The sequence below is a fragment of the Elgaria multicarinata genome, chromosome 2 (assembly GCF_023053635.1).
Source record: "Elgaria multicarinata webbii isolate HBS135686 ecotype San Diego chromosome 2, rElgMul1.1.pri, whole genome shotgun sequence".
Taxonomy (NCBI): Eukaryota; Metazoa; Chordata; class Lepidosauria; order Squamata; family Anguidae; genus Elgaria; species Elgaria multicarinata.
The window spans coordinates 177,436,851-177,458,305 of NC_086172.1; the positions used below are offsets into that span (position 1 = coordinate 177,436,851).

At 44.6% G+C, this 21,455-nt stretch overlaps 1 protein-coding gene across 1 annotated transcript in view; it reads left to right on the forward strand.

The window, feature by feature from the left end:
- The window catches only part of WDHD1 (WD repeat and HMG-box DNA binding protein 1), a 59,287-nt gene that overhangs the window by 275 nt on the left and 37,557 nt on the right, over window positions 1-21,455 (forward strand). The window contains exons 2-12 of the mRNA XM_063118184.1: window positions 2,170-2,255; window positions 3,168-3,279; window positions 7,354-7,505; window positions 8,498-8,609; window positions 9,029-9,079; window positions 10,656-10,751; window positions 13,316-13,408; window positions 16,065-16,171; window positions 19,776-19,917; window positions 20,063-20,267; window positions 21,157-21,344. Of these exons, the coding sequence (XP_062974254.1) occupies window positions 2,179-2,255; window positions 3,168-3,279; window positions 7,354-7,505; window positions 8,498-8,609; window positions 9,029-9,079; window positions 10,656-10,751; window positions 13,316-13,408; window positions 16,065-16,171; window positions 19,776-19,917; window positions 20,063-20,267; window positions 21,157-21,344 (1,335 nt within the window). The 5' untranslated portion in view covers window positions 2,170-2,178. The remainder of the gene's footprint in view (window positions 1-2,169; window positions 2,256-3,167; window positions 3,280-7,353; window positions 7,506-8,497; window positions 8,610-9,028; window positions 9,080-10,655; window positions 10,752-13,315; window positions 13,409-16,064; window positions 16,172-19,775; window positions 19,918-20,062; window positions 20,268-21,156; window positions 21,345-21,455) is intronic.

The following is a 21,455-nucleotide window of genomic DNA, read 5'->3' on the forward strand; positions in this document are numbered from 1 at the left end:
GACCCTGTCGCCTTCCTGGCGTGTTGGACTACAACCCCCATCACCCCCAACCTGGCACCGTCCCGGTGTGTTTGACTACAGTCCCGTTGCCCCCCAGGCGGTATGCCCCAACCGTCAGGTGTGTCGGAGTACAGCACTCTCAGGAGTGTTGGACTACAACACTCATCATCCACAGCTAGGACGCTCTTCTCCTCTCCATGGGGTGGTGGTGGAATGAACTGGCCTGTGCCACCCATACAAAAGCTCCCAGTTCTGCTATCAAACAGCACCCTTCTGCCCACCCAAAGGAGCTGGTAAAAACTTGGAAAGTTGTGGGAAAATATGCAAGGCTATTTCTTGTATTTTTAAACACCCACACCCACCACTTTTTTGTATAATTTACAGGGGTTGCAGCATTTGAGTCTGCTTGTTTCACACATCACATAGCAGGGGATGGGCCTACTTGCAGGGGTATGTGTTTGTAAGCCCATATTTATTTATTTATTACGTTTATATCCTGCCTTTTTTCTTCCAAGGAACCCAAGACGGCGTACGTAATCCTCCTCCTCTCCATTTAATCCTCACAACAACAACCCTGTGAGGTAGGTTGGGCTGAGAGTCTGTGACTGGCCCAAAGTTACCCAGTGGGTTTCCATGGCCAAGTGGAGACTAGAACCCGGATCTCCCGACTCCCAGTCCAACACTTTAGCCGCTACACCACACTGGCTCTGTTCGTCCATTATGCTAAATTTTATTTATTTTTTATTGATTCATTACGTTTCCATGCTGCCCATTAGCCAAGGATGTCCAGGCAGTTTACAAGATTTACAAGATACAACTTAATACCATAAAATGCAATAACATAGTATAAAACCATAAGTTTTAAACAATAACAAAGTAGCAATCAAGATAAAAGCCAACAGCAGTGCAAAGATCTAAAAGTGCAATTTTTAAAGTTGAAGGGGGTGGCGGTACCTATGGCCTTCTAGATGTTGTTGCACCACAAGCCCCATCATCCCTGTTGATTGGCCATTGGAGTCTAATAACATCTGGAGGGCCACAGAGGCTGATGGGAGTTGGAGTCCAAAAAATCTGGAAGGCCACAAGTTGCCCACCCTGTATTTACAAGATTCTTGCCTTTTACTCTGGGGTAAGGAATGTAGCTTAAAGTTACTCTCCTCCAGCTTTGTACCTGACACCACTGGTGCCGATTATAACTCCCATTTGGTGGATTTCTGTGAGGGTCATCTGCCAATGAAGAAAACATTAGCACAAGACAAAAAGGGAATATGGCATTGAAACAACCAGCCCATAACAGCCCAGGTCATCATAACATAAAAAAAAAGTTATCGGCTTTTTCATATTTAAAAGTAATTGTGTTTATTGCATTAAAATCATCAAGACTAATAGTCCGTATTATATTAACTGATTTTCTATTTAATGATATGGTAGTCTAAACTCTATTCTCAAAAATGAAAATGGCTTTTTGATTAATGTGTTGCTTTTGATTATATGTCACCCAGAAAGCTTTGGCTACTGGGCAGTGTAGAAATATAATAAATAAAAATGTATTATCCTTCCTTATGTCTCCATTCTCTTCCCACAACACCTTCTCCTAATTTTTTTTGTACATTCCTCTGGGCAGGGAGTCTGTCTTCCACCTGTGTTATTCTGTAAAATGCCATGTAGATTGATGGTGCTATATAAATCAGGTATTTTTAATGTAATGGTTAATTATTAGAATGAATAAAGTATTTCAGAACTAGGGCAAGCAGATATCTTTGGTGTTGGTTAGCAGTTTTAATAGTGTTCTACAGCACAATGCTAGGCTTGCTTACTCAGAAGTAAGTCCCATTATGTTCAGTGGGGCTTCTTCCCAGGTAAGTGCATGTATAGGATTGCAGCTCCAGACCACTCTATTTTTGATACAACATCATGGTTCTACATTATTGTTGCAAATCTCTAATATCTCAGTTTTCTCTTTGTTCTTCTACCTTTCTTGCTAAAATTTAATAGGAAACAGATACATTTTGTTCTTCTTTTATGATGCAAGTATTAATTTTGCATTTAGCTACCTTGGAAATATTAAAGGATGGAGTATAACTCCTTAAATAATAAATTAACTTTGATTTTGACTCTATTCATCAAATTACTTGAACTGCTAACCCCCTTTTCAACTTTGTTGCATAGATCAAGAAAATGCCTCCATCACAAAAACCAATGAGATACGGGCACACAGAAGGCCTCACAGATGTCTGCTTTGATGACACTGGAAGGTAAGGGACTGAGGCTTCGCACTTACCTGGGAGCAAGTCTCACCAAAGTCAGTGGGACATACTTCTGAGTAGACGTGTGTAGGTTGTGCTGTAAAGACCTGTTCATCCAAGGTAAAGTCTTGAAATGGTAGATGTATCTACAGATATATTTTAAAAGTTGTGTGAATCTTGCATGTACTTAATCTTCCTGGTAGGAATTTGGTGGTCGTTTCCCACAGGGTTTATCTCCTGTGAAAATTATAACAAGGAATTCATGGGACTTCCTTCATCTTATGTGTGAAGTATCTGTGCTACAGTTCTGCTCTCCATAATCTATCAGTCTGTGATTGAGGTAATCACCCAAATGCCGGTATAGACCTTGTAAAAGCTAAACTGGGCATGTTTAGCCTGGAGAAGAGAAGATTGAGGGGAGACATGATAGCACTCTTCAAATACTTAAAAGGTTGTCACACAGAGGAGGGCCAGGATCTCTTCTTGATCCTCCCAGAGTGCAGGACACGGAATAACGGGCTCAAGTTAAAGGAAGCAGATTCCAGCTGGACATCAGGAAAAACTTCCTGACTGTTAGAGCAGTACGACAATGGAACCAATTACCCAGGGAGGTGGTGGGCTCTCCCACACTAGAGGCCTTCAAGAGGCAGCTGGACAACCATATGTCAAGGATGCTTTAGGGTGGATTCCTGCATTGAGCAGGGGGCTGGACTCGATGGCCTTGTAGGCTCCTTCCAACTCTGCTATTCTATGATTCTATGATGAAGTGCCACCCCTTCTGGCTATTGTGACCAATACAATATTACCTTTGAGTCCTCTGTCACTGTTTATAAAACTCTGCGAATATGTATGTTTAGAATCAGCAATTTTGGCATGGTTTCATATATATTTGTGTAACACTTGCCTTTTTTTTTTTAATAGCTGCATTGTAACTTGTGGCAGTGATGGAGATGTCAGGATTTGGGAAAGCCTGGATGATGATGATCCCAAGTCAATTAATGTAGGAGAAAAGGCCTACTCATTTGCTCTCAAGGTATTTTGAACAACTGAATGCTCATGCTATACAGGTTATTAGGCTTGAGACACTCACCTGATCACAGAATTCTGACCGGGGCACAAAATGTTTACATGCTGCCTTATTTGCTAAATAGCCATCAAGTCGATGCACAACAATCTTTTAAGTTTGGAAAAGGAAAAGGCTGTTTTCCCCTTGCCTCTCTTTCAGGCTGTCTGTGCCACAAGTGGTTACCATGGATATGTGGGCAGTTGGGATACTAAAACATTTGGAATAGTAACATTTTGGGTGGGTTTATTTTCAAGTCTGGTCCACAGAACTGATATTTTTGTTAACCGAAAGCAATTTGCCTTTTTAATTTGTGTCGTCTTATCTTTAGTTATGTCATTAAGAAATGGTAGATATGTCTGAATTTGAGCAGAACTTTTATTTTAATACAAGTATCATTTATCCACTTTGAGCTTCCTGCCTAAATGCAAAAATGGAATACAAATAGAACAAATACAATACTAACATTGCAATTTCACATTAGGCATTGAGCAGCTCTTTCTTGAAACAAAGGGCCTGTTCAGACAACACACTAAGCCATGGTTAGGTTGCTAACACTTTTTCAGCAAGTGGTTAATGAGCGAGTTTAAACCATGGTTATGTAGCCCCCATGGTTAGAAATGGTTCACACGACCCATTAAGTCATGGTTCTTATGACCCGCTAAGTCATAATGTTTAGCTCAGAACACTTAATTATCACGGTTTAGCGTGTTGTCTGAACAGGGCAAATATTTATACTACAATACAATGTTTCCCACTCATTTAAGTTGGACTCTTGCTTTAAAGCTTATCAAGACTTACTCCATTGCAAGCTTACCTTTTCTTAAGTTTAATGCTCAAACTGGAGCTCTCTATAATGGCATTTTATTTGTGGAAGCCTAGACCAAGTCTGCCCCCTTGTGATTATGGCAAGTTAATGCAATTCCATTCAGTGCTTTCTATAAGAAGATCATCCCACAAATTTACTAGTATCTTATCTTTTACTAAAGGCTCTTGTGTTATACTGTGCTTGTGAGTTTACCTGGAAACATTTTAACATTTTCAATCCATGCATATTTTACACTACATTTATTCAGGCTGATGAGTGTTCACACTGCATCTCTTGAGTTTATGTTTTGCATTTTCTGTCCTCTCCGGACTTACTGAATTTTTGCTGGATACAGCTGTAGTGTATAGCTGTCTCTCATATGCTATTCTTACGTGGAAAGTATTTTCAAGAGGTAATTGCTCAATGGTTGTAACTTGTGTGTGCATATAAATATAAAGCTGCTAATGGATTTCTATGGAAATAGGTTTCATTTGTAAGTTGCAACTAGATAGATCCAGCATAGCACTTCTTATTGATCTTATTTTGAAATGTCAATCTATGTGCGCTCTATGTGGGGCTGCCCTTGAAGCTGCTCCGGAAGCTGGAGCTAGTGCAGAATGCTGCAGCTCGGCTGTTGTCCGGAGCTGCCCCTTTCCAGCATATAACTCCTCTGCTGAGGGAACTGCACTGGCTGCCTATTCACTACCGGGCCAGGTTTATTATTATTTATTATTATTATTTATTTATATAGCACCATCAATGTACATGGTGCTGTACAGATTACACAGTAAATAGCAAGACCCTGCCGCATAGGCTTACAATCTAATAAAGTTGTAGTAAACAATAAGGAGGGAAAGAGAATGCAAACAGGCACAGGGAAGTGTAAACAGGCACCGGGTAGGGTGAAGCTGACAGTATAGGGTCAGAACAAACTCAATATTTAAAAGCTATAGGGAAAAGAAAAGTTTTTAGCTGAGTTTTAAAAGCTGTGGTTGAGTTTGTAGTTCTCAAGTGTTCTGGAAGAGCGTTCCAGGCGTAAGGGGCAGCAGAAGAAAAAGGACGAAGCCGAGTAAGGGAAGTAGAGGCCCTTGGGCAGGCGAGAAGCATGGCATCAGAGGAGTGGAGAGCACGAGCGGGGCAATAGTGTGAGATGAGAGAGGAGAGATAGGCAGGAGCTAGACCGTGAAAAGCTTTGAAGGTCAACAGGAGAAGTTTATATTGGATTCTGGAGTGAACTGGAAGCCAATGAAGAGATTTCAGAAGTGGAGTGACATGGTCAGAGCGGCGGGCCAAGAAGATGATCTTGGTGGCAGAGTGGTGGACAGAGACCAGCGGACTGATGTGAGACGAAGGAAGGCCAGAGAGAAGAAGGTTGCAGTAGTCCAACCGAGAGATAACCAGTGCGTGAGCAAGAGTCTTGGCAGAAGAGACAGGCAAAAATGGTCGAATCCTGGCAATATTATACAGGAAGAAACGACAGGATTTAGCTACTGCCTCAATATGAGGAATAAAGGAGAGCGAGGAATCAAATATAAAGCCAAGACTACGAGCTTCCTTGACCGGAGTAAGCGTGACATCGTTGACAGTAAGAGAGAATGAGAGGTGAGGAGAAGGTTTAGGAGGAAAAACAAGCAATTCAGTTTTTGCCATATTAAGTTTCAAACGACGATGAAGCAGCCAGGCTGAGATATCTGAAAGACATGCCGAGATACGATCGTGAACATCAGGAGAAAGTTCCGGAGATGAGAGATATAATTGTGTATCATCGGCATACAGGTGATATTGGAGGCCATGAGATTGAATAAGCTTACCCAAGGGCAGCATGTATAAAGAAAACAACAACGGGCCAAGCACCGAGCCTTGCGGAACCCCTACTGAAAGGGGAAAAGAGGAGGACGAGCTGCCGTTAGCCGACACGCTGAAAAAGCGACCCTCTAGATAGGAGGCGAACCAGTTGTAGACAGAGCCACAGAGTCCAAGGTCATGGAGGGAATCTAAGAGAAGATCGTGATCAACCGTGTCAAAGGCTGCAGTTAGATCAAGGAGAATAAGAACAGAATAATGGCCTTTAGACTTGGCAGTAAGAAGATCATTGGTGATCTTGGTAAGGGCTGTGTACAAAGCCCTAAACAACTTGGGACCAGGATACCTGAGAGAGCGCCTTCTCCCTTACCAACCTGCCCGGTCACTGAGGTCATCCGAGGGCATGCTCCTGGTGGTTCCACCTAGATTCATCCTCCAATTGGAATCCACCAGGGGAAGAGCCTTCAGCGTGGTGGCGCCCCTCCTGTGGAATTCCCTGCTCTGAAGGTCAGGCAGGCGCCGACCTTGTACTCCTTTCGGCGCCTCCTGAAAACATCTTTATTCCAAGAAGCCTTTCTTTAACGTGCAGCCTTGGATTTCTGTTTTTGCTTCTTTTAAATTTTGTTTTAACTGTTTAATTCTGTTTTTATTTTCATTTTACTTTGTACACCACTCCGAAATTTTTCAATGAGGAGTAGTATATAAATATTCTAAATAAATAAATAAATAATCCAAGGGCATTCCCAAACCCATTGCCAAGGTAACAAGAATTGAGAAGGAGCCAGTGTGGTGTAGTGGCTAGAGTGTTGGACTGGAAGTTGGGAAATCTGGGTTCTAATCCTCACTCAGCCATGGAAGCTCACTGGGTGACTTTGGGCTGGTCACAGATTCTCAGCCCAACCTACCTCACAGGGTTGTTGTGAGGATAAATGGAGAGGAGGAGGATTATGTATGCCACCTTGGGTTCCTTGGAGGAAAAAAGGTGGGATATAAATGTAATAATAATAATAATAACAATAATAGGATGATCAGGTGGGAAAAGAGGATGATTAATCTTCCCCATAGCTGCATATTTCCTCCCCCGCAGGCTGTTTCTCCTCCAACCAGTTTTGGACCCCAACTGGGAATGGATTTGGCTAAAATCTATGGGAGATATTTGCAGGGGGAAATTGTGGGGTAGGGGAACAGTTACACAATCCTCTTCTGCCTGCCAATTAACACCCACTCCTCTTAGATACCTGATGTTTATCTTGTAGCATATAATCTTTATTAGTATTTCAAAAGATAATTGAGGAAACATATTTTTCCCCCAAGATCCTTTTTGCATCTCTAATATGTCAAATTGCTGCATGAAAGATTAGAACGGACTTTTTCCCCCTTGGGTCAATGGGTGAGCTTTAAATCACCTAATCCTAGTATTGCTTTATTTGTAGAATGGAAGATTGATTACTGCAGTATCTAACAACACTGTCCAGAGCCATACATTCCCAGAGGGCACCCCAGATGGTATCCTGACACGCTTCACCATGAATGCAAACCATGTGGTTTTCAATGCTGATGGGAGCAAAGTAGCTGCTGGAGCCAGGTAATTTGATCCGGAAGTATCCGAGAAAGATGCACAGACTATGGATTTTGGATCCATAGCAACTGGATAGAAAACATTCCTTTAAGCATAGCAAAAACATCCTGTTAGGTAAACTGCTGATTGATACACTGACTAAGCATTGGGTGTATTGTTGGAACGCACTCGCTCTCCCTACATGTAATATGCAAAAGTGGGGTGTACAAAGCTGCCTTGCCCATAGGAAGCTGTTTTTACACTCTTGCACTGATTTGCAATTCCCCCAAATGTGTAGAGGTGAATCTGGCTGTACAAAGTTTCAAATGGGCAATAGACGAGTATGTACAATATAAGCTAATACTTCACTGAGTTTCAGCAAGCCATCTCGAAGCTGGACCTAAAGTTTATCCCTGGATCGTCCAGGGGTCAAACCTGTTCTTCTAGGTGACACACAGGGGATCCAATGCTCAGGCAGGGGCGAACCCTGGATGATCCCAGGATAAACCTTAGGTCTAGCTGTGGCCTGTGTCTCCAGCACGCTTTTACTGCTATTCTTTTAACAGTTGCTTTTTTATAGGTAGTTGTAACTGATATTTATGGAGGTGGTTCGGAGTGTTAATAAAGAACTTTTAGAGCAGTTCATTGTAAATCATTTTGAGCACCCATGCATAAAATCAAATTGTAAATGGTTAATAGTTCATTTCGATCAACAGTTAAAATGCATATTTAAATTATTTGCCCAAAATGTAGGTAATGTAAATAAATCTGTGAGTTGCGCAGATTCAGTACAGATGAACTTCTATGCCCCTTTCAACTTAATGGCTGTTGGGGTTTTTTAGTCAGATAATTGCATATGGTTGTATAGGTGTGACCAAGCTGACTGCTAAAGAATTGTAGTTAAAAGAATTTTAAAATGGAGGAAATACAATGTTCATTTACTTTCATAAAAAGAATGACTCTTTCAGCTTTTCATTGTATAGTACAATTTCTAACAGTATCGTTATCATTACCTCTAGTGACTTTGTGGTGAAAATTGTGGAGGTAACTGACAGCAGCCTGCAAAAGACATTTCGAGGACATGACGCACCTGTTTTAAGTGTGTCCTTTGATCCAAAGGACGTTTTCCTGGTAACATACTTTCCTCCAGCCTTTCTTCATTGCTCTCTTACTAGTTTGTGCCATGATTCTAAACGCTTAACCTTTTACCATGCTTGCCTGTAAGACCAGCATGGTGTTTCATTTCGGACATGCTACTACATTCCAACCTGTTAACTTAAGTTTGGTTGCTTAATCTCATGTTTCTTATATGAGGGCAACATTCTTTAAATTGCATTTTAAATGCAATTCCTCAGTAAAAAAAATAAAAATAAAATCAGGGCGGTTTGTAAATCAAAATATTAATAAAACGTAACATTTTTGGGCCAGTATGTCCACTTTACAAGTATAAAGTACTTATGATACCTATGCTGTTTTAAATGTAAATCTTATTTCAATAGGAGTTTGCTGGGCATGTCTTAATGACTCTTTAAAATTGTTCCTTTATGCAGGCATCAGCAAGCTGTGATGGGTCTGTCAGAGTCTGGAAAATTTCAGAGCAGGTAAAATGTCACAATTTGGAGTTAATTAAGCATAGAATTTACTGCAAGAGCCTTTAATCTCTCATTTCAGCACCGACTTCATACTAACTTGCACACCAGCTTGCTTTGTCCATGTTGAAATATTATCATTTTTGTGCTCTTTAAATACCATATGTTGTTGTTTATTCGTTCAGTCGTTTAAAAATGCCCTTTAAACCGTCATGACAGCCCTGCGAGGTCATTCACAGAACTCCCGTTTTGCAGCCTGGGAACTGAAGCTGAAAAAATCTCAGGAGAGCCAAGAAGCGGATGACCAGATACTTATTTTGTTGTTTATTCGTTCAGTCGTTTCCGACTCTTCATGACTTCATGGACCAGCCCACGCCAGAGCTTTCTGTCGGCCACCCCTAGCTCTCCCAAGGTCACGTCCGTCACCTCCAGAATATCATCCATCCATCTTGCCCTTGGTCGGCCCCTCTTCCTTTTGCCTTCCACTTTCCCTAGCATCAGCCTCTTCTCCAGGGTATCCTGTCTTCTCATTATGTGGCCAAAGTACTTCAGTTTTGCCTTTAATACTATTCCCTCAGGTGAGCAGTCTGGCTTTTTTTCCTGGAGTATGGACTGGTTTGATCTTCTTGCAGTCCAAGGCACTCTCAGAATTTTCCTCCAACACCACAGTTCAAAAGCATCTATCTTCCTTCGCTCAGCTTTCCTTATATATCTATTTTGAATGCATGTATCATTTATTTATTATGTTTCTGTACCAAAGCTTGCTTTGCAACCACGAGTTGACTTACTTTTGCACATACCCTGACCCTTAAGTACTCATTGCTTGCTCAATTTAAATTTTTTATCTCACAAGACACAGAATTGGTTGATATAAACCTTACTGAGTATTTAGAAAAAGCCTGCTTTTGATTCATGAAGATTGTCGTGGTAAAACGATGTAATTATTCTGTAATTATTGTTAGGGCTCGCAAACTTTTTCTCACCACTACCTGCAGGTGGACTGTCAAGTAGGCTTCATTGAGTGTCTGGGCTGCTCAGGCTTGTGAGCATTATTATTATTATTATTATTATTATTATTATTTACATTTATATATTGCCCCATAGCCGAAGCTCTCTGGGCTGTTTACAAAAGTTAAAAACAGTGAACATTAAAAAGAAATATACAAAATTTAAAACCATAAAAAGCATAAAATACAAACAAAAACGGACAATATCCATTTAAAAACAACTATTCTGGGGTCAGTTAAAAAACTCAGCATATTCTGTTAAATGCCTGGGAGAAGAGAAGAGTCTCGACAACAATGTTGGCGCCAGGCGAGCCTCCTCGGGGAGATCATTCCATAATTGAGGGGCCACCACTGAAAAGGCCCTCTCCCTTGTTGCCATTCTCTGAGCTTCCCTCAGGGTAGGCACCCGGAGGAGGACCTTAGATATTGAGCGTAGTGACTGTTCTACATCTACCTCATGCTTTCATGCTAAAATATTCATATACTTGACCAGGGAGGGTTTCGCTGCAGCCACTTCTTGCCCCTATTTCAGACGGGTTTGTATCAAGCTAAGTGACACTATTAACATGTTTTGGTTCCAGACTTGTGAGACAAGCTGGCAGCTGCTTCCGAAGTGTAATGATGTAGTGAATGCAAAATCAATATGCAGACTCTCCTGGCAACCGAAAAGGGGAAAGGTAACAAATTATCTTTACATTTATGTTTTATCCTCTCTCCCGTGTGTGTGTGAACAAACAGATTTGGAAAAGCAGTAGATGAGGAAAGGGTTAAGAGCTCCTCCTGTTTTCCACACTGCTCTTCCTCTCAAATCGACCCCTCCTGGTGCCACTTGCAGCTGGGTAGATGGAAATATGAGTTGGCTGGGGTGTACTGCTGACCTGAGTGGAACAATGGCAGAATCTTGCCCTGGGTTGTCAACAACAGGAGGGGTTGTTGGTCATTTGTCTCTATAAGTGATGCAGGTTTGGGGAACAGGCAACGTATGAAGGAGCAAGCGACCTGGGGCAAGCTCTCCCTGTAGCCTGCCATCCTTTTACTCAGGACTCTTTCCTATCTTTTCCCAAACTCCTAGTGCCCTTGACAATGAACCTTCTGTTGAAGAGCCCTCTGTGGAGGTGGGGCTGCAGGACTCTGAGGAAGAGCACTTTGTAGGCCACTCAGATGATGAGGACTCACCCGATCGTTCCCCTGAGGCTGTGGTTCCAGACTCCTTAAATGAGGAGCCAGAACCTACAGCGTCACTGCCTTTTCAGCTGCCAAAGATCCTCCCTCCCCTTTAAGCTCCTGGCAAAGAACGTGCAGGGATGTGCAGCTAGAATGCTGGTCCTTTTGCTGGCCCAGCCAAACACTGTCATTCCCAGCTCCCTTCCTCGAGGGCAGGGCTGGTGGGGAGAATGCCAAGTTGTGGAGTTTGAAGACACCTTGAGGGAAGGGCCAGTGGGCAGAGCGGCCAGTTGGGTGCCACTCCCTGAAGGTGCTGAACACTGTCCTTGCCTGTCCCAGCATACACTTTTCCTGCTAGTGGGGTGTTGTTGTTCGATTGCCGTTTTGGCCATGCACGGCCAAGACTCTCCGAACACCTTAGCCATACAATTGCCAAACAACCTACCCACGTTGGAGTTCAAGCAGTGATGGGGATTGCTGCATAAATGCTAAGACAATCTCCTCCCATCTCTGCACCTTCAGAGTTAGGAAGAAGGCTGGCCGCTTGCCAGAGGGCAGCGCCACACTCAGTTATGCTGAGTGTTGCAGGTGGAATGATTGAAGAAGGTGGAATGACTGGAGAAGAGAAGATGGAGGGGAGACATGAGAGCACTCTTCAAATACTTAAAAGGTTGTCACACAGAGGAGGGCCAGGATCTCTTCTCGATCCTCCCAGAGTGCAGGACATGGAATAACGAGCTCAAGTTAAAGGAAGCCAGATTCCGGCAGGACATCAGGAAAAACTTCCTGACTGTTAGAGCAGTACGACAATGGAACCAGTCCCCTAGGGAGGTTGTGGGCTCTCCCACACTAGAGGTCTTCAAGAGGCCGCTGGACAACCATGTGTCAGGGATGCTTTAGGGTGGATTCCTGCATTGAGCACGGGGTTGGACTCGATGGCCTTGTAGGCCCCTTCCAACTCTGCTGTTCTATGATTCTATAAGGCTGCTGCACTGTGTGCAGCTTTTCTGAACTCAGATGATTGTTGGAGCAACATGTATTGCAACAGGAACTGTTCTAGGTGCTCCCTGTCCTGCTTTATTCTGACCCAGACTGACAAAGCCCTCGTCTATACGACAGCAGGATTGCTCCTCATTAAATATAAACCCAATTTTTTGTTGATTCGAATCTAGGTAAAGAGCGTCACACTGCAGCAGCGACAGCGATTTATCTCCTGTATTTTTTTTTGTAGTGCAGTTATAAATGTGCACGTGCGCAGTGTCGCATTATGAGATATACGATTCTACGGAGGCAAGTGAAATGAGATAGTTTTCATGTGGAGCTCTGTAGCTAAACTGGAGGGGGGTGGGGGAAGGAACGAGGCTGCAGAGGAGGATGGCAGCGCATTTCTGCTTCTTTGTTTATGCGGAGCTCCGTAGGATCAGATCGTTCAATCTAAAAAGGCGCAAAAAACCAAAGCTTCGCCCACCTGTCAAAATTCAAGTTAACTCCCCCAACGACACACAATCATAACGCGGAGCAAACTCGGACATGAACGAAAAGTTGTGGTAGAACGCCGATGCAAATATGTGCATTATCACATTTAAAATGCGATGTTACTGTGAACGGAGGGCTGACTCGTGTGTCCTAAAATGAGAATATGCGCAGCTACGTCGGGGTAGACAAGCTGTATAGACAAGCCCATAGCCTTAGTTGCCTTGATACTTCATAGAATCATAGAATAGTAGAGTTGGAAGGGGCCTATAAGGCCATCGAGTCCAACCCCCCGCTCAATGCAGGAATCCACCCTAAAGCATCCCTGACAGATGGCTGTCCAGCTGCCTCTTGAATACTTGTTTCCTGTTGACACTGGCCAGTCTCTCTGAGGCCTTGTTCAGCACCTCACCGACTTTGACAGAACCCACATAATGCACCCCATGTATCATGTACAGTTCTCTGTCTCTTATGAGTTCTTACTTGAATAAAATGAAGCATCAATGTGAATCTATCACGACGCAGAACAAAACCAGAACTAATTTTGAAAGCATTTTAAAAAATCAGACATTTACTAACAAAATGTTTCTCCCCCTCTGAATAGTTGCTAGCCATTCCAGTAGAGAAAGCCATTAAACTATACAGAAGGGAAACCTGGGATCATCAATTGGACCTGTCAGATCATTTTATTACACAGGTTGGTATCCTTTAGACGGCTGCTATTTAATCTGTCTGTGTTGTAGGGCGAGAGCTGTCCTGATGATGTCAAGGAAGAGCTGCCTGATCATTATTAAGCTGATTGCTAGTTAATGATTAAAGATATAAAATAGACTCAATATATTAGTGATATAGGTGATATATACAACATATATATACAGTTTGTAATCAGTCTACAGAACAATTTCTCCTAGCTGTTACATGTTCTTAAACCCCTTTAAACAAATCCAACAGTGCAAAACCTCCACAATAAAAATTAATAAAGAAAAACAGAAATAATGTCCAATGTCCCAGCACTGAAGTTCACAGTAGCATTTTACGTTTTTACAAAACTGCCAAAGAACAAAACTTTTAGATAATAATAGTTCAGAAATATATCACTCCACATATTCACAATGTTAGGCGTCTAAATGACATTCATAAACATTCATAATAAGGCGTCTAATAAAACAGTTGTCCGGTACATATCCTGTTTCGAAATATCTTCATCAGTTGGATGCAACTTGTTCATAAAGTGAGCCGTGGCTGTACATTTAGGGTGGAACCCTCCAACATTGTCACCATAACTAGTTGAGAGCATTATCTGGCGGTCTGAAACGTGAAAATGATATGTACCGGACAACTGTTTTATTAGATGCCTTATTATGAATGTTTAATAGACGCCTTATGAATGTCATTTAGATGCCTGACATTGTGAATGTGTGGCATCTAATGTCATTTAGATGCCTGACATTGTGAATGTGTGGAGTGATATATTTCTGAACTATTATTATCTAAAAGTTTTGTTCTTAGGCCGTTTTGTAAAAACGTAAAATGCTACTGTGAACTTCAGTGCTGGGACATTAGACATTATTTCTTTCTGTTTTTCTTTATTAATTACTGCGAGCTTCAGTGCTGGGACACTGTTGGATTTGTTTAAAGGGGTTTAAGAACATGTACCAGCTAGGAGAAATTGTTCTGCAGATTGATTACAAACTGTATATATATGTTGTATATATCACCTATATCTCTAATATATTGCATCTATTTTATATCTCTAAGTGAATCTTTGTGGTTGAGTGTTATCACCCTTATTGTGCTTAGTTAATTCAACCACAGCCTTCTATCTACTTTTATTATGCTAGTTAATGATTAACAGATACTTTAATGGTTAGCAGATGTCTACCTGCGTGCAGGAAATGGTGTGTATGTGTGTATATGAGAGAGAGTTTGAATGCAGGGAGCTGTGATTAGTAGTAGCAGTTAGAAGGTAAGCACTGCTGTCTGTGGGTGTCTGATGCAGAATCAGGGGTTATGTTGCCATCCAGTCCAGCGTTCTGTTCACACAGTGGCCAACCAGCTGCCTGTGGGAAACCCACAAGTACATGTTCCCCATCAACTGGTATACGTAGGCATTCTGCCTCTCATACTAGAGGTAGCATTTAGCCATCAGGATTAATAGCCATAAATAGCTGTATTCTCCCTGAATTTGCGTAATACCTTTTTAAAGCCATCCAAGTTGGTGACCATCACTATGTGGAAGCAAATTCCATGCTTTAACTATCTAAAGAAGTCCTTCCTTTTATTTGATCTGGATTTCCTATCAATCAGCTTCATGGGATGACACCATTGAGTTCTAGTATTATGAGAGAGGAAAAGAAATGTCTCCCTATCTAGTTTCTCCACATCATGCATAATGCAGCTCTATCATGTTTCCTTCACTTGCCTTTTCCCTAAGTTAAGTAGACCCAGATGTTGGAGACATGATAGCAGTCTTCAAATACTTAAAAGGTTGTCCCACAGAGGAGGGCCAGGATCTCTTCTCGATCCTCCCAGAGTGCAGGACACGGAATAACGGGCTCAAGTTAAAGGAAGCCAGATTCCAGCTGGACATCAGGAAAAGCTTCCTGACTGTTAGAGCAGTACGACAATGGAACCAGTTACCTAGGGAGGTTGTGGGCTCTCCCACACTAGAGTCATTCAAGAGGCAGCTGGACAACCACCTGTCAGGGATGCTTTAGGGTGGATTCCTGCATTGAGCAGGGGGTTGGACTCGATGGCCTTGTAGGCCCCTTCCAACTCTGCTATTATATGATTCATAGAGGAGTTGCTGCAGCACTTGAACATTTTAGTTGCCCTTTTCTGCACTTTTTCCAATTCTTCAATGCACTTTTTTAGGTGCAGGATTAGTAACAAAGATACCATATATTTCAAGTGCGCTGTCTCTCATCCAAAGCAAACTAAATCCAGTAGTACAGTGTGCAGATGCCACACTACTCAGGTTAGCAGGAAGCTCATAACCGTATAATGGAATCTGTTACCTATGGGATATTAATATTCTTTCAAACTCCTGAATTTTAAAGAACTGGCCCATGCCTGTGGCGAATAGAAATAATTTCTCTACTGTCATATTTAGATAAGTAACAAATTTTAAAATGCAAAGTTCACCTTGCGTAAATGAAAGGAAACAGAAGAGCCCAACATTTTCCTGCATCTATATTTTCTTTCAGGCCCCCTCTAAAATCCCAGTGCAAATGGTTTTACTTTCCACATAGGATTCATAATCAGCATGGTAGTTTTGATGCCAAACATAAAAGTGAGATTGTTCAACATGTTCCACAACTAACAGTGTGTCCTTTCCCTCCCTCCCTTCCCAGACCCTCAATGTTGTAGCCTGGTCTCCATGTGGACAGTATGTGGCAGCTGGAAGCATCGGTGGCTGTATAGTCATTTGGAACGTGGACACCCAGGAGTGCCTGGAGAGGTGCCAGTTTGTTTTCATAATGCCTCTTGTAAAGAAGCGCTTCCACCAAATAGAATAACTATCACGCTGCATGGCAGGGGAAAAATGAACATTTGGCTCTCGTAACAGCTTTTGCATTCAATGCTCAGTATCCAATGCTGGCAATCTGCTAGCTCTAAACGTGCTGCGCTAAGTGGGAATAACTAGCGCAACCCACGAAGTTTTCATTTCTGGAGTGAGACAAATCTGCTGAGCTCCCTTCTGTGACCTCCATGGACTTGCTCCACTTCAGAAATGCTACTTTCCCATTGCGCTAGCAGTCATTCCCACTAGCACGTTGGCGGTATTAAATCCTGCCCAATTGGCTTAGTCTAGAGATGAACCTGCTTATTTATTTATTTATTTTAGCATTTTTATCCCGCCCTTTAGCCAAAAAGGCTCTCAAGGCAGCTTACAAAAATATTTCTTAAGACAGTCCCTGCCCACAGGCCTACGATTTAAAATACATGACGCAAAAGGAAAGGGAATTGGGAGGGAGGAGGGGGGAAAAAAGAAAAGCTGATTCAGACACTAGGTTCTTACTTCAGCAGTGACAGTTGGCAGCAGGAGGGAGGGGGGCTCTCAGTTGGAGCTGGACCCAGGCACAATGGAGAGGTGCCTGGCTGCTGCTTCCTCCCTCACTGGTGGCCTCTACAGAGACAGTTGGTAGCAGGAGGGAGGTGGCTCTCAGCTGGAGCTGGACCCAGGCACGGTGGAGAGGTGCCTGGCTGCTGCTTCCTCCCTCACTGGTGGCCTCTCCAGAGACAGTTGGTAGCAGGAGGGAGGGGGCTCTGAGCTGGAGCTGGACACAGGCACGATGGAGAGGTGCCCGGCTGCTGCTTCCTCCCTCACTGGTGGCCTCTCCAGAGACAGTTGGTAGCAGGAGGGAGGGGGCTCTGAGCTGGAGCTGGACCCAGGCACGGTGGAGAGGTGCCTGGCTGCTGCTTCCTCCCTCACTGGTGGCCTCTCCAGAGACAGTTGGTAGCAGGAGGGAGGGGGCTCTGAGCTGGAGCTGGACCCAGGCACGGTGGAGAGGTGCCTGGCTGCTGCTTCCTCCCTCATGGTGGCCTCTCCAGAGACAGTTGGTAGCAGGAGGGAGGGGGCTCTGAGCTGGAGCTGGACACAGGCACGATGGAGAGGTGCCTGGCTGCTGCTTCCTCCCTCATGGTGGCCTCTCCAGAGACAGTTGGTAGCAGGAGGGAGGGGGCTCTGAGCTGGAGCTGGACACAGGCACGATGGAGAGGTGCCCGGCTGCTGCTTCCTCCCTCATGGTGGCCTCTGCAGAGACAGTTGGTAGCAGGAGGGAGGGGGCTCCCAGCTGGAGCTGGACACAGGCACGATGGAGAGGTGCCTGGCTGCTGCTTCCTCCCTCATGGTGGCCTCTGCAGAGACAGTTGGTAGCAGGAGGGAGGGGGCTCTCAGCTGGAGCTGGACACAGGCACGATGGAGAGGTGCCCGGCTGCTGCTTCCTCCCTCATGGTGGCCTCTGCAGAGACAGTTGGTAGCAGGAGGGAGGGGGCTCCCAGCTGGAGCTGGACACAGGCACGATGGAGAGGTGCCTGGCTGCTGCTTCCTCCCTCATGGTGGCCTCTCCAGAGACAGTTGGTAGCAGGAGGGAGGGGGCTCTGAGCTGGAGCTGGACCCAGGCACGGTGGAGAGGTGCCTGGCTGCTGCTTCCTCCCTCATGGTGGCCTCTCCAGAGACAGTTGGTAGCAGGAGGGAGGGGGCTCTCAGCTGGAGCTGGACACAGGCACGATGGAGAGGTGCCTGGCTGCTGCTTCCTCCCTCATGGTGGCCTCTCCAGAGACAGTTGGTAGCAGGAGGGAGGGGGCTCTCAGCTGGAGCTGGACACAGGCACGATGGAGAGGTGCCCGGCTGCTGCTTCCTCCCTCATGGTGGCCTCTGCAGAGACAGTTGGTAGCAGGAGGGAGGGGGCTCTCAGCTGGAGCTGGACACAGGCACGATGGAGAGGTGCCCGGCTGCTGCTTCCTCCCTCATGGTGGCCTCTGCAGAGACAGTTGGTAGCAGGAGGGAGGGGGCTCTCAGCTGGAGCTGGACACAGGCACGATGGAGAGGTGCCTGGCTGCTGTTCCCTCCCCCACTGATGGCCTCTGCTTATGACAAGATATCCCCTTTATTTATTTTTTTGCTGATAGGGCGGACTTGTGTCATCTCTGTCATGAAATCACAGCTATCAGCACAGAATCTTAACAGACCCCACCTCTTTGTATTGCACTAGTCATCCAACGATAAGATAAGAGGCACTCCTGAAGTGAGATCTGGACAATATCTTCAGCTGAGCTCAGTGAGCCTTTGTCGGGTTCCTGGCTTACATTTACTGTGCTCGCGTGGTGTTGTGGATAGAGTGGTGGAACCCAAAGAGGGCTGTGTTGAAATCCCCACTGGGGCGTAAAGCTCACTGGGTGCCCAGTCATTGCGCCCTGTTCACATGATCATGGAGGGGGAAATAAGCCACGGCGGTTTGTCCCTCCTCCACCCAAGCTGCGCATGTTGGTCACATGACATCACAGTTTGTTCCATTACCATTGTGGGTTGCCATGTTGTGCCTGTCTGGCCAGCATGGCTGGTTGGGAGTGGGCAGCAGCCCTCAAGTAACCCAACAACAGCCATCGTGGCTTATTTCACCCACTATGGTTGTGCGAACCCGGTTGCTATCTCTTGCCCTAACCTATCCCGTAGGGCATTGTCAGGATAAAGTAGCATAAAGCAAGTATAAATTAAATAAACTCCTATTCTTCTGCTTACTTCCGTCCCTCCCTCTGTTACTCCCCTGTATCTGTTTCATATGGTAAGCTCCTTGGCTTAGAGACCTGTTCTTTGTAAAGCACCATGTACATAGACGGCACGATATAAATACTAAATAATGACTCTCTGTCTGTTTCCCTGGGCTCCTTGAAGTATGGGTAGATGACAACTTCCTTTGTATTTCTCTAGCATACAACCTAGGATGTAGGCAGATACCTCCTTTCCCCCCTCTATGACAACCTTGCTTCATAGAATCATAGAATGGTAGAGTTGGAAGGGGCCTGTAAGGCCATCGAGTCCAATCCCCTCCTCAATGCAGGAATCCACCCTAAAGCATCCCAGACAGATGGTTGGCCAGCTACCTCTTGAAGGCCTCTAGTGTGGGAGAGCCCACAACCTCCCTAGGTCATTGGTTCCATTGTCATACTGCTCTAACAGTCAGGAGGTTTTTCCTGATGTCCAGCCGGAATCTGACTTCCTGTCACTTGAGCCCATGATTCCGTGTCCTGCACTCTGGGACGATGGAGAAGAGATCCTGGCCCTCCTCTGTGTGACAACCTTTGAAGTCTTTGAAGAGTGCTCTCATGTCTCCCCTCAATCTTCTCTTCTCCAGGCTAAACATTCCCAGTTGTTTCAGTCTCTCCTTATAGTCTCTCCTAATGTTGTCCAAGTTTCTCCAAATGCGGCAATGCTCCCATTTCACACCACTCTTTAGCCGACCCTAGTTCTGTGGGCCTAAGAAATTTTCCATTCCTGTAGCAAAGGTCTTCTTGGAGTGTGTTTTTAAATCTGAGGGGTTTTGCTGCCTTTCTTTTTTTAGGGTGAAACATGAAAAAGGTTACACCATCTGTGGTCTGGCATGGCACCCCAAAGGAGGCCAGATCGCCTATACGGACATGGAAGGCAATCTGGGACTTCTCGAGAACGTTTGTGCTGTAGTTGGGAAGAAATCAGACCCCAAGGTAATACAAACTGAAATCTTCCTTGGCTTTTTCCAGTATCCTCTTCAGTCATCTTTATCCAGTCATGTAAATCTGGAGTTTTGCAGAGAATAAATTTCACAGTTTTCTTGACGTGCCTTTGAGATCCTTATCTGCTAAATCTCAGCTCCAGGCACCGACTCCTACTACCAAAAGCTATGATGACCTTTTTGATGAGGACGACAATGAGGACTTCCTTAACAGAGACATGGTGGGAGATGACTGGGGTACAAAGGCAGTAACGAATGATGAAGATGAAGATGACCTTACAGTGGCATCGGGACGTCCCAGAAACCGAGGAGCGATAATCGAGGATGATGAGAACTCCCTAGGTTAGGATTTCTCGAAGTGGGATGTGCAGAGGATCATAGAATCGTAGAATAGCAGAGTTGGAAGGGGCCTACAAGGCCATCGAGTCCAACCCCCTGCTTAATGCAGGAATCCACCCAAAAGCATCCCTGACAGATGGTTGTCCAGCTGCCTCTTGAAGGCCTCTAGTATGGGAGAGCCCACCACCTCCCTGGGTAACTGGTTCCATTGTCGTACTGCTCTAACAGTCAGGAAGTTTTTCCTGATGTCCAGCTGGAACCTGGCTTCCTTTAACTTGACCCCGTTATTCCGTGTCCTGCACTCTGAGAGGATCGAGAAGAGATCCTGGCCCTCCTCTGTGAGACAACCTTTTAAGTATTTGAAGAGTGCTCTCATGTCTCCCCTCAATCTTCTCTTCTCCAGGCTAAACATGCCCAGTTCTTTCAGTCTCTCTTCATAGGGCTTTGTTTCCAGACCCCTGATCATCCTGGTTGCTCTCCTCTGAACACGCTCCAGCTTGTCTGCGTCCTTCTTGAATCGTGGAGCCCAGAACTGGACGCAATACTCTAGATGAGGCCTAACCAGGGCCGAACAGAGAGGAACCAGTACCTCATGTGATTTGGAAGCTATACTTCTATTAATGCAGCCCAAAATAGCATTTGCCTTTCTTGCAGCCCTATCGCACTGTTGGCTCATATTCAGCTTGCGATCTACAACAATTCCAAGATCCTTCTCATTTGTAGTATTGCTGAGGAGTTGGTGAGGGAGAGGGTGAACATTGGGGTAACTGCAGGCAGATAACCTTATGGTGATGCTGTCGGTTTGGCTACCAGCATCCTTACGGAGGTTGTAAAGAAACTTGGCTTCATAAACCACTGCTGGTACGCTGATCTGTCTTTCTGCCTTTCGTAGAAACTGGATTGCTGAAAGGTAGCTCTGCCCTTGATAACGAGGAAGAAGAGGACGACCAGGAAGGCCTTGTTCCAGTTCAGACACTGTCATCAACCCAGAGGCCTTTCTATGATGGGCCAGTACCAACCCCTCGCCAAAAGCCATTCCAGGCTGCTTCCACCCCTGTACACCTCACTCACCGCTTCATGGTAAGTTTCCAATTTTCATTGTTTCATTGCCTGATGTATTTATTTTTGAAAGTAAGGTTATTACGAACTGAATTTTTCAAATAGCCTTCAGAGGCGAGGGAAGTTTGAACA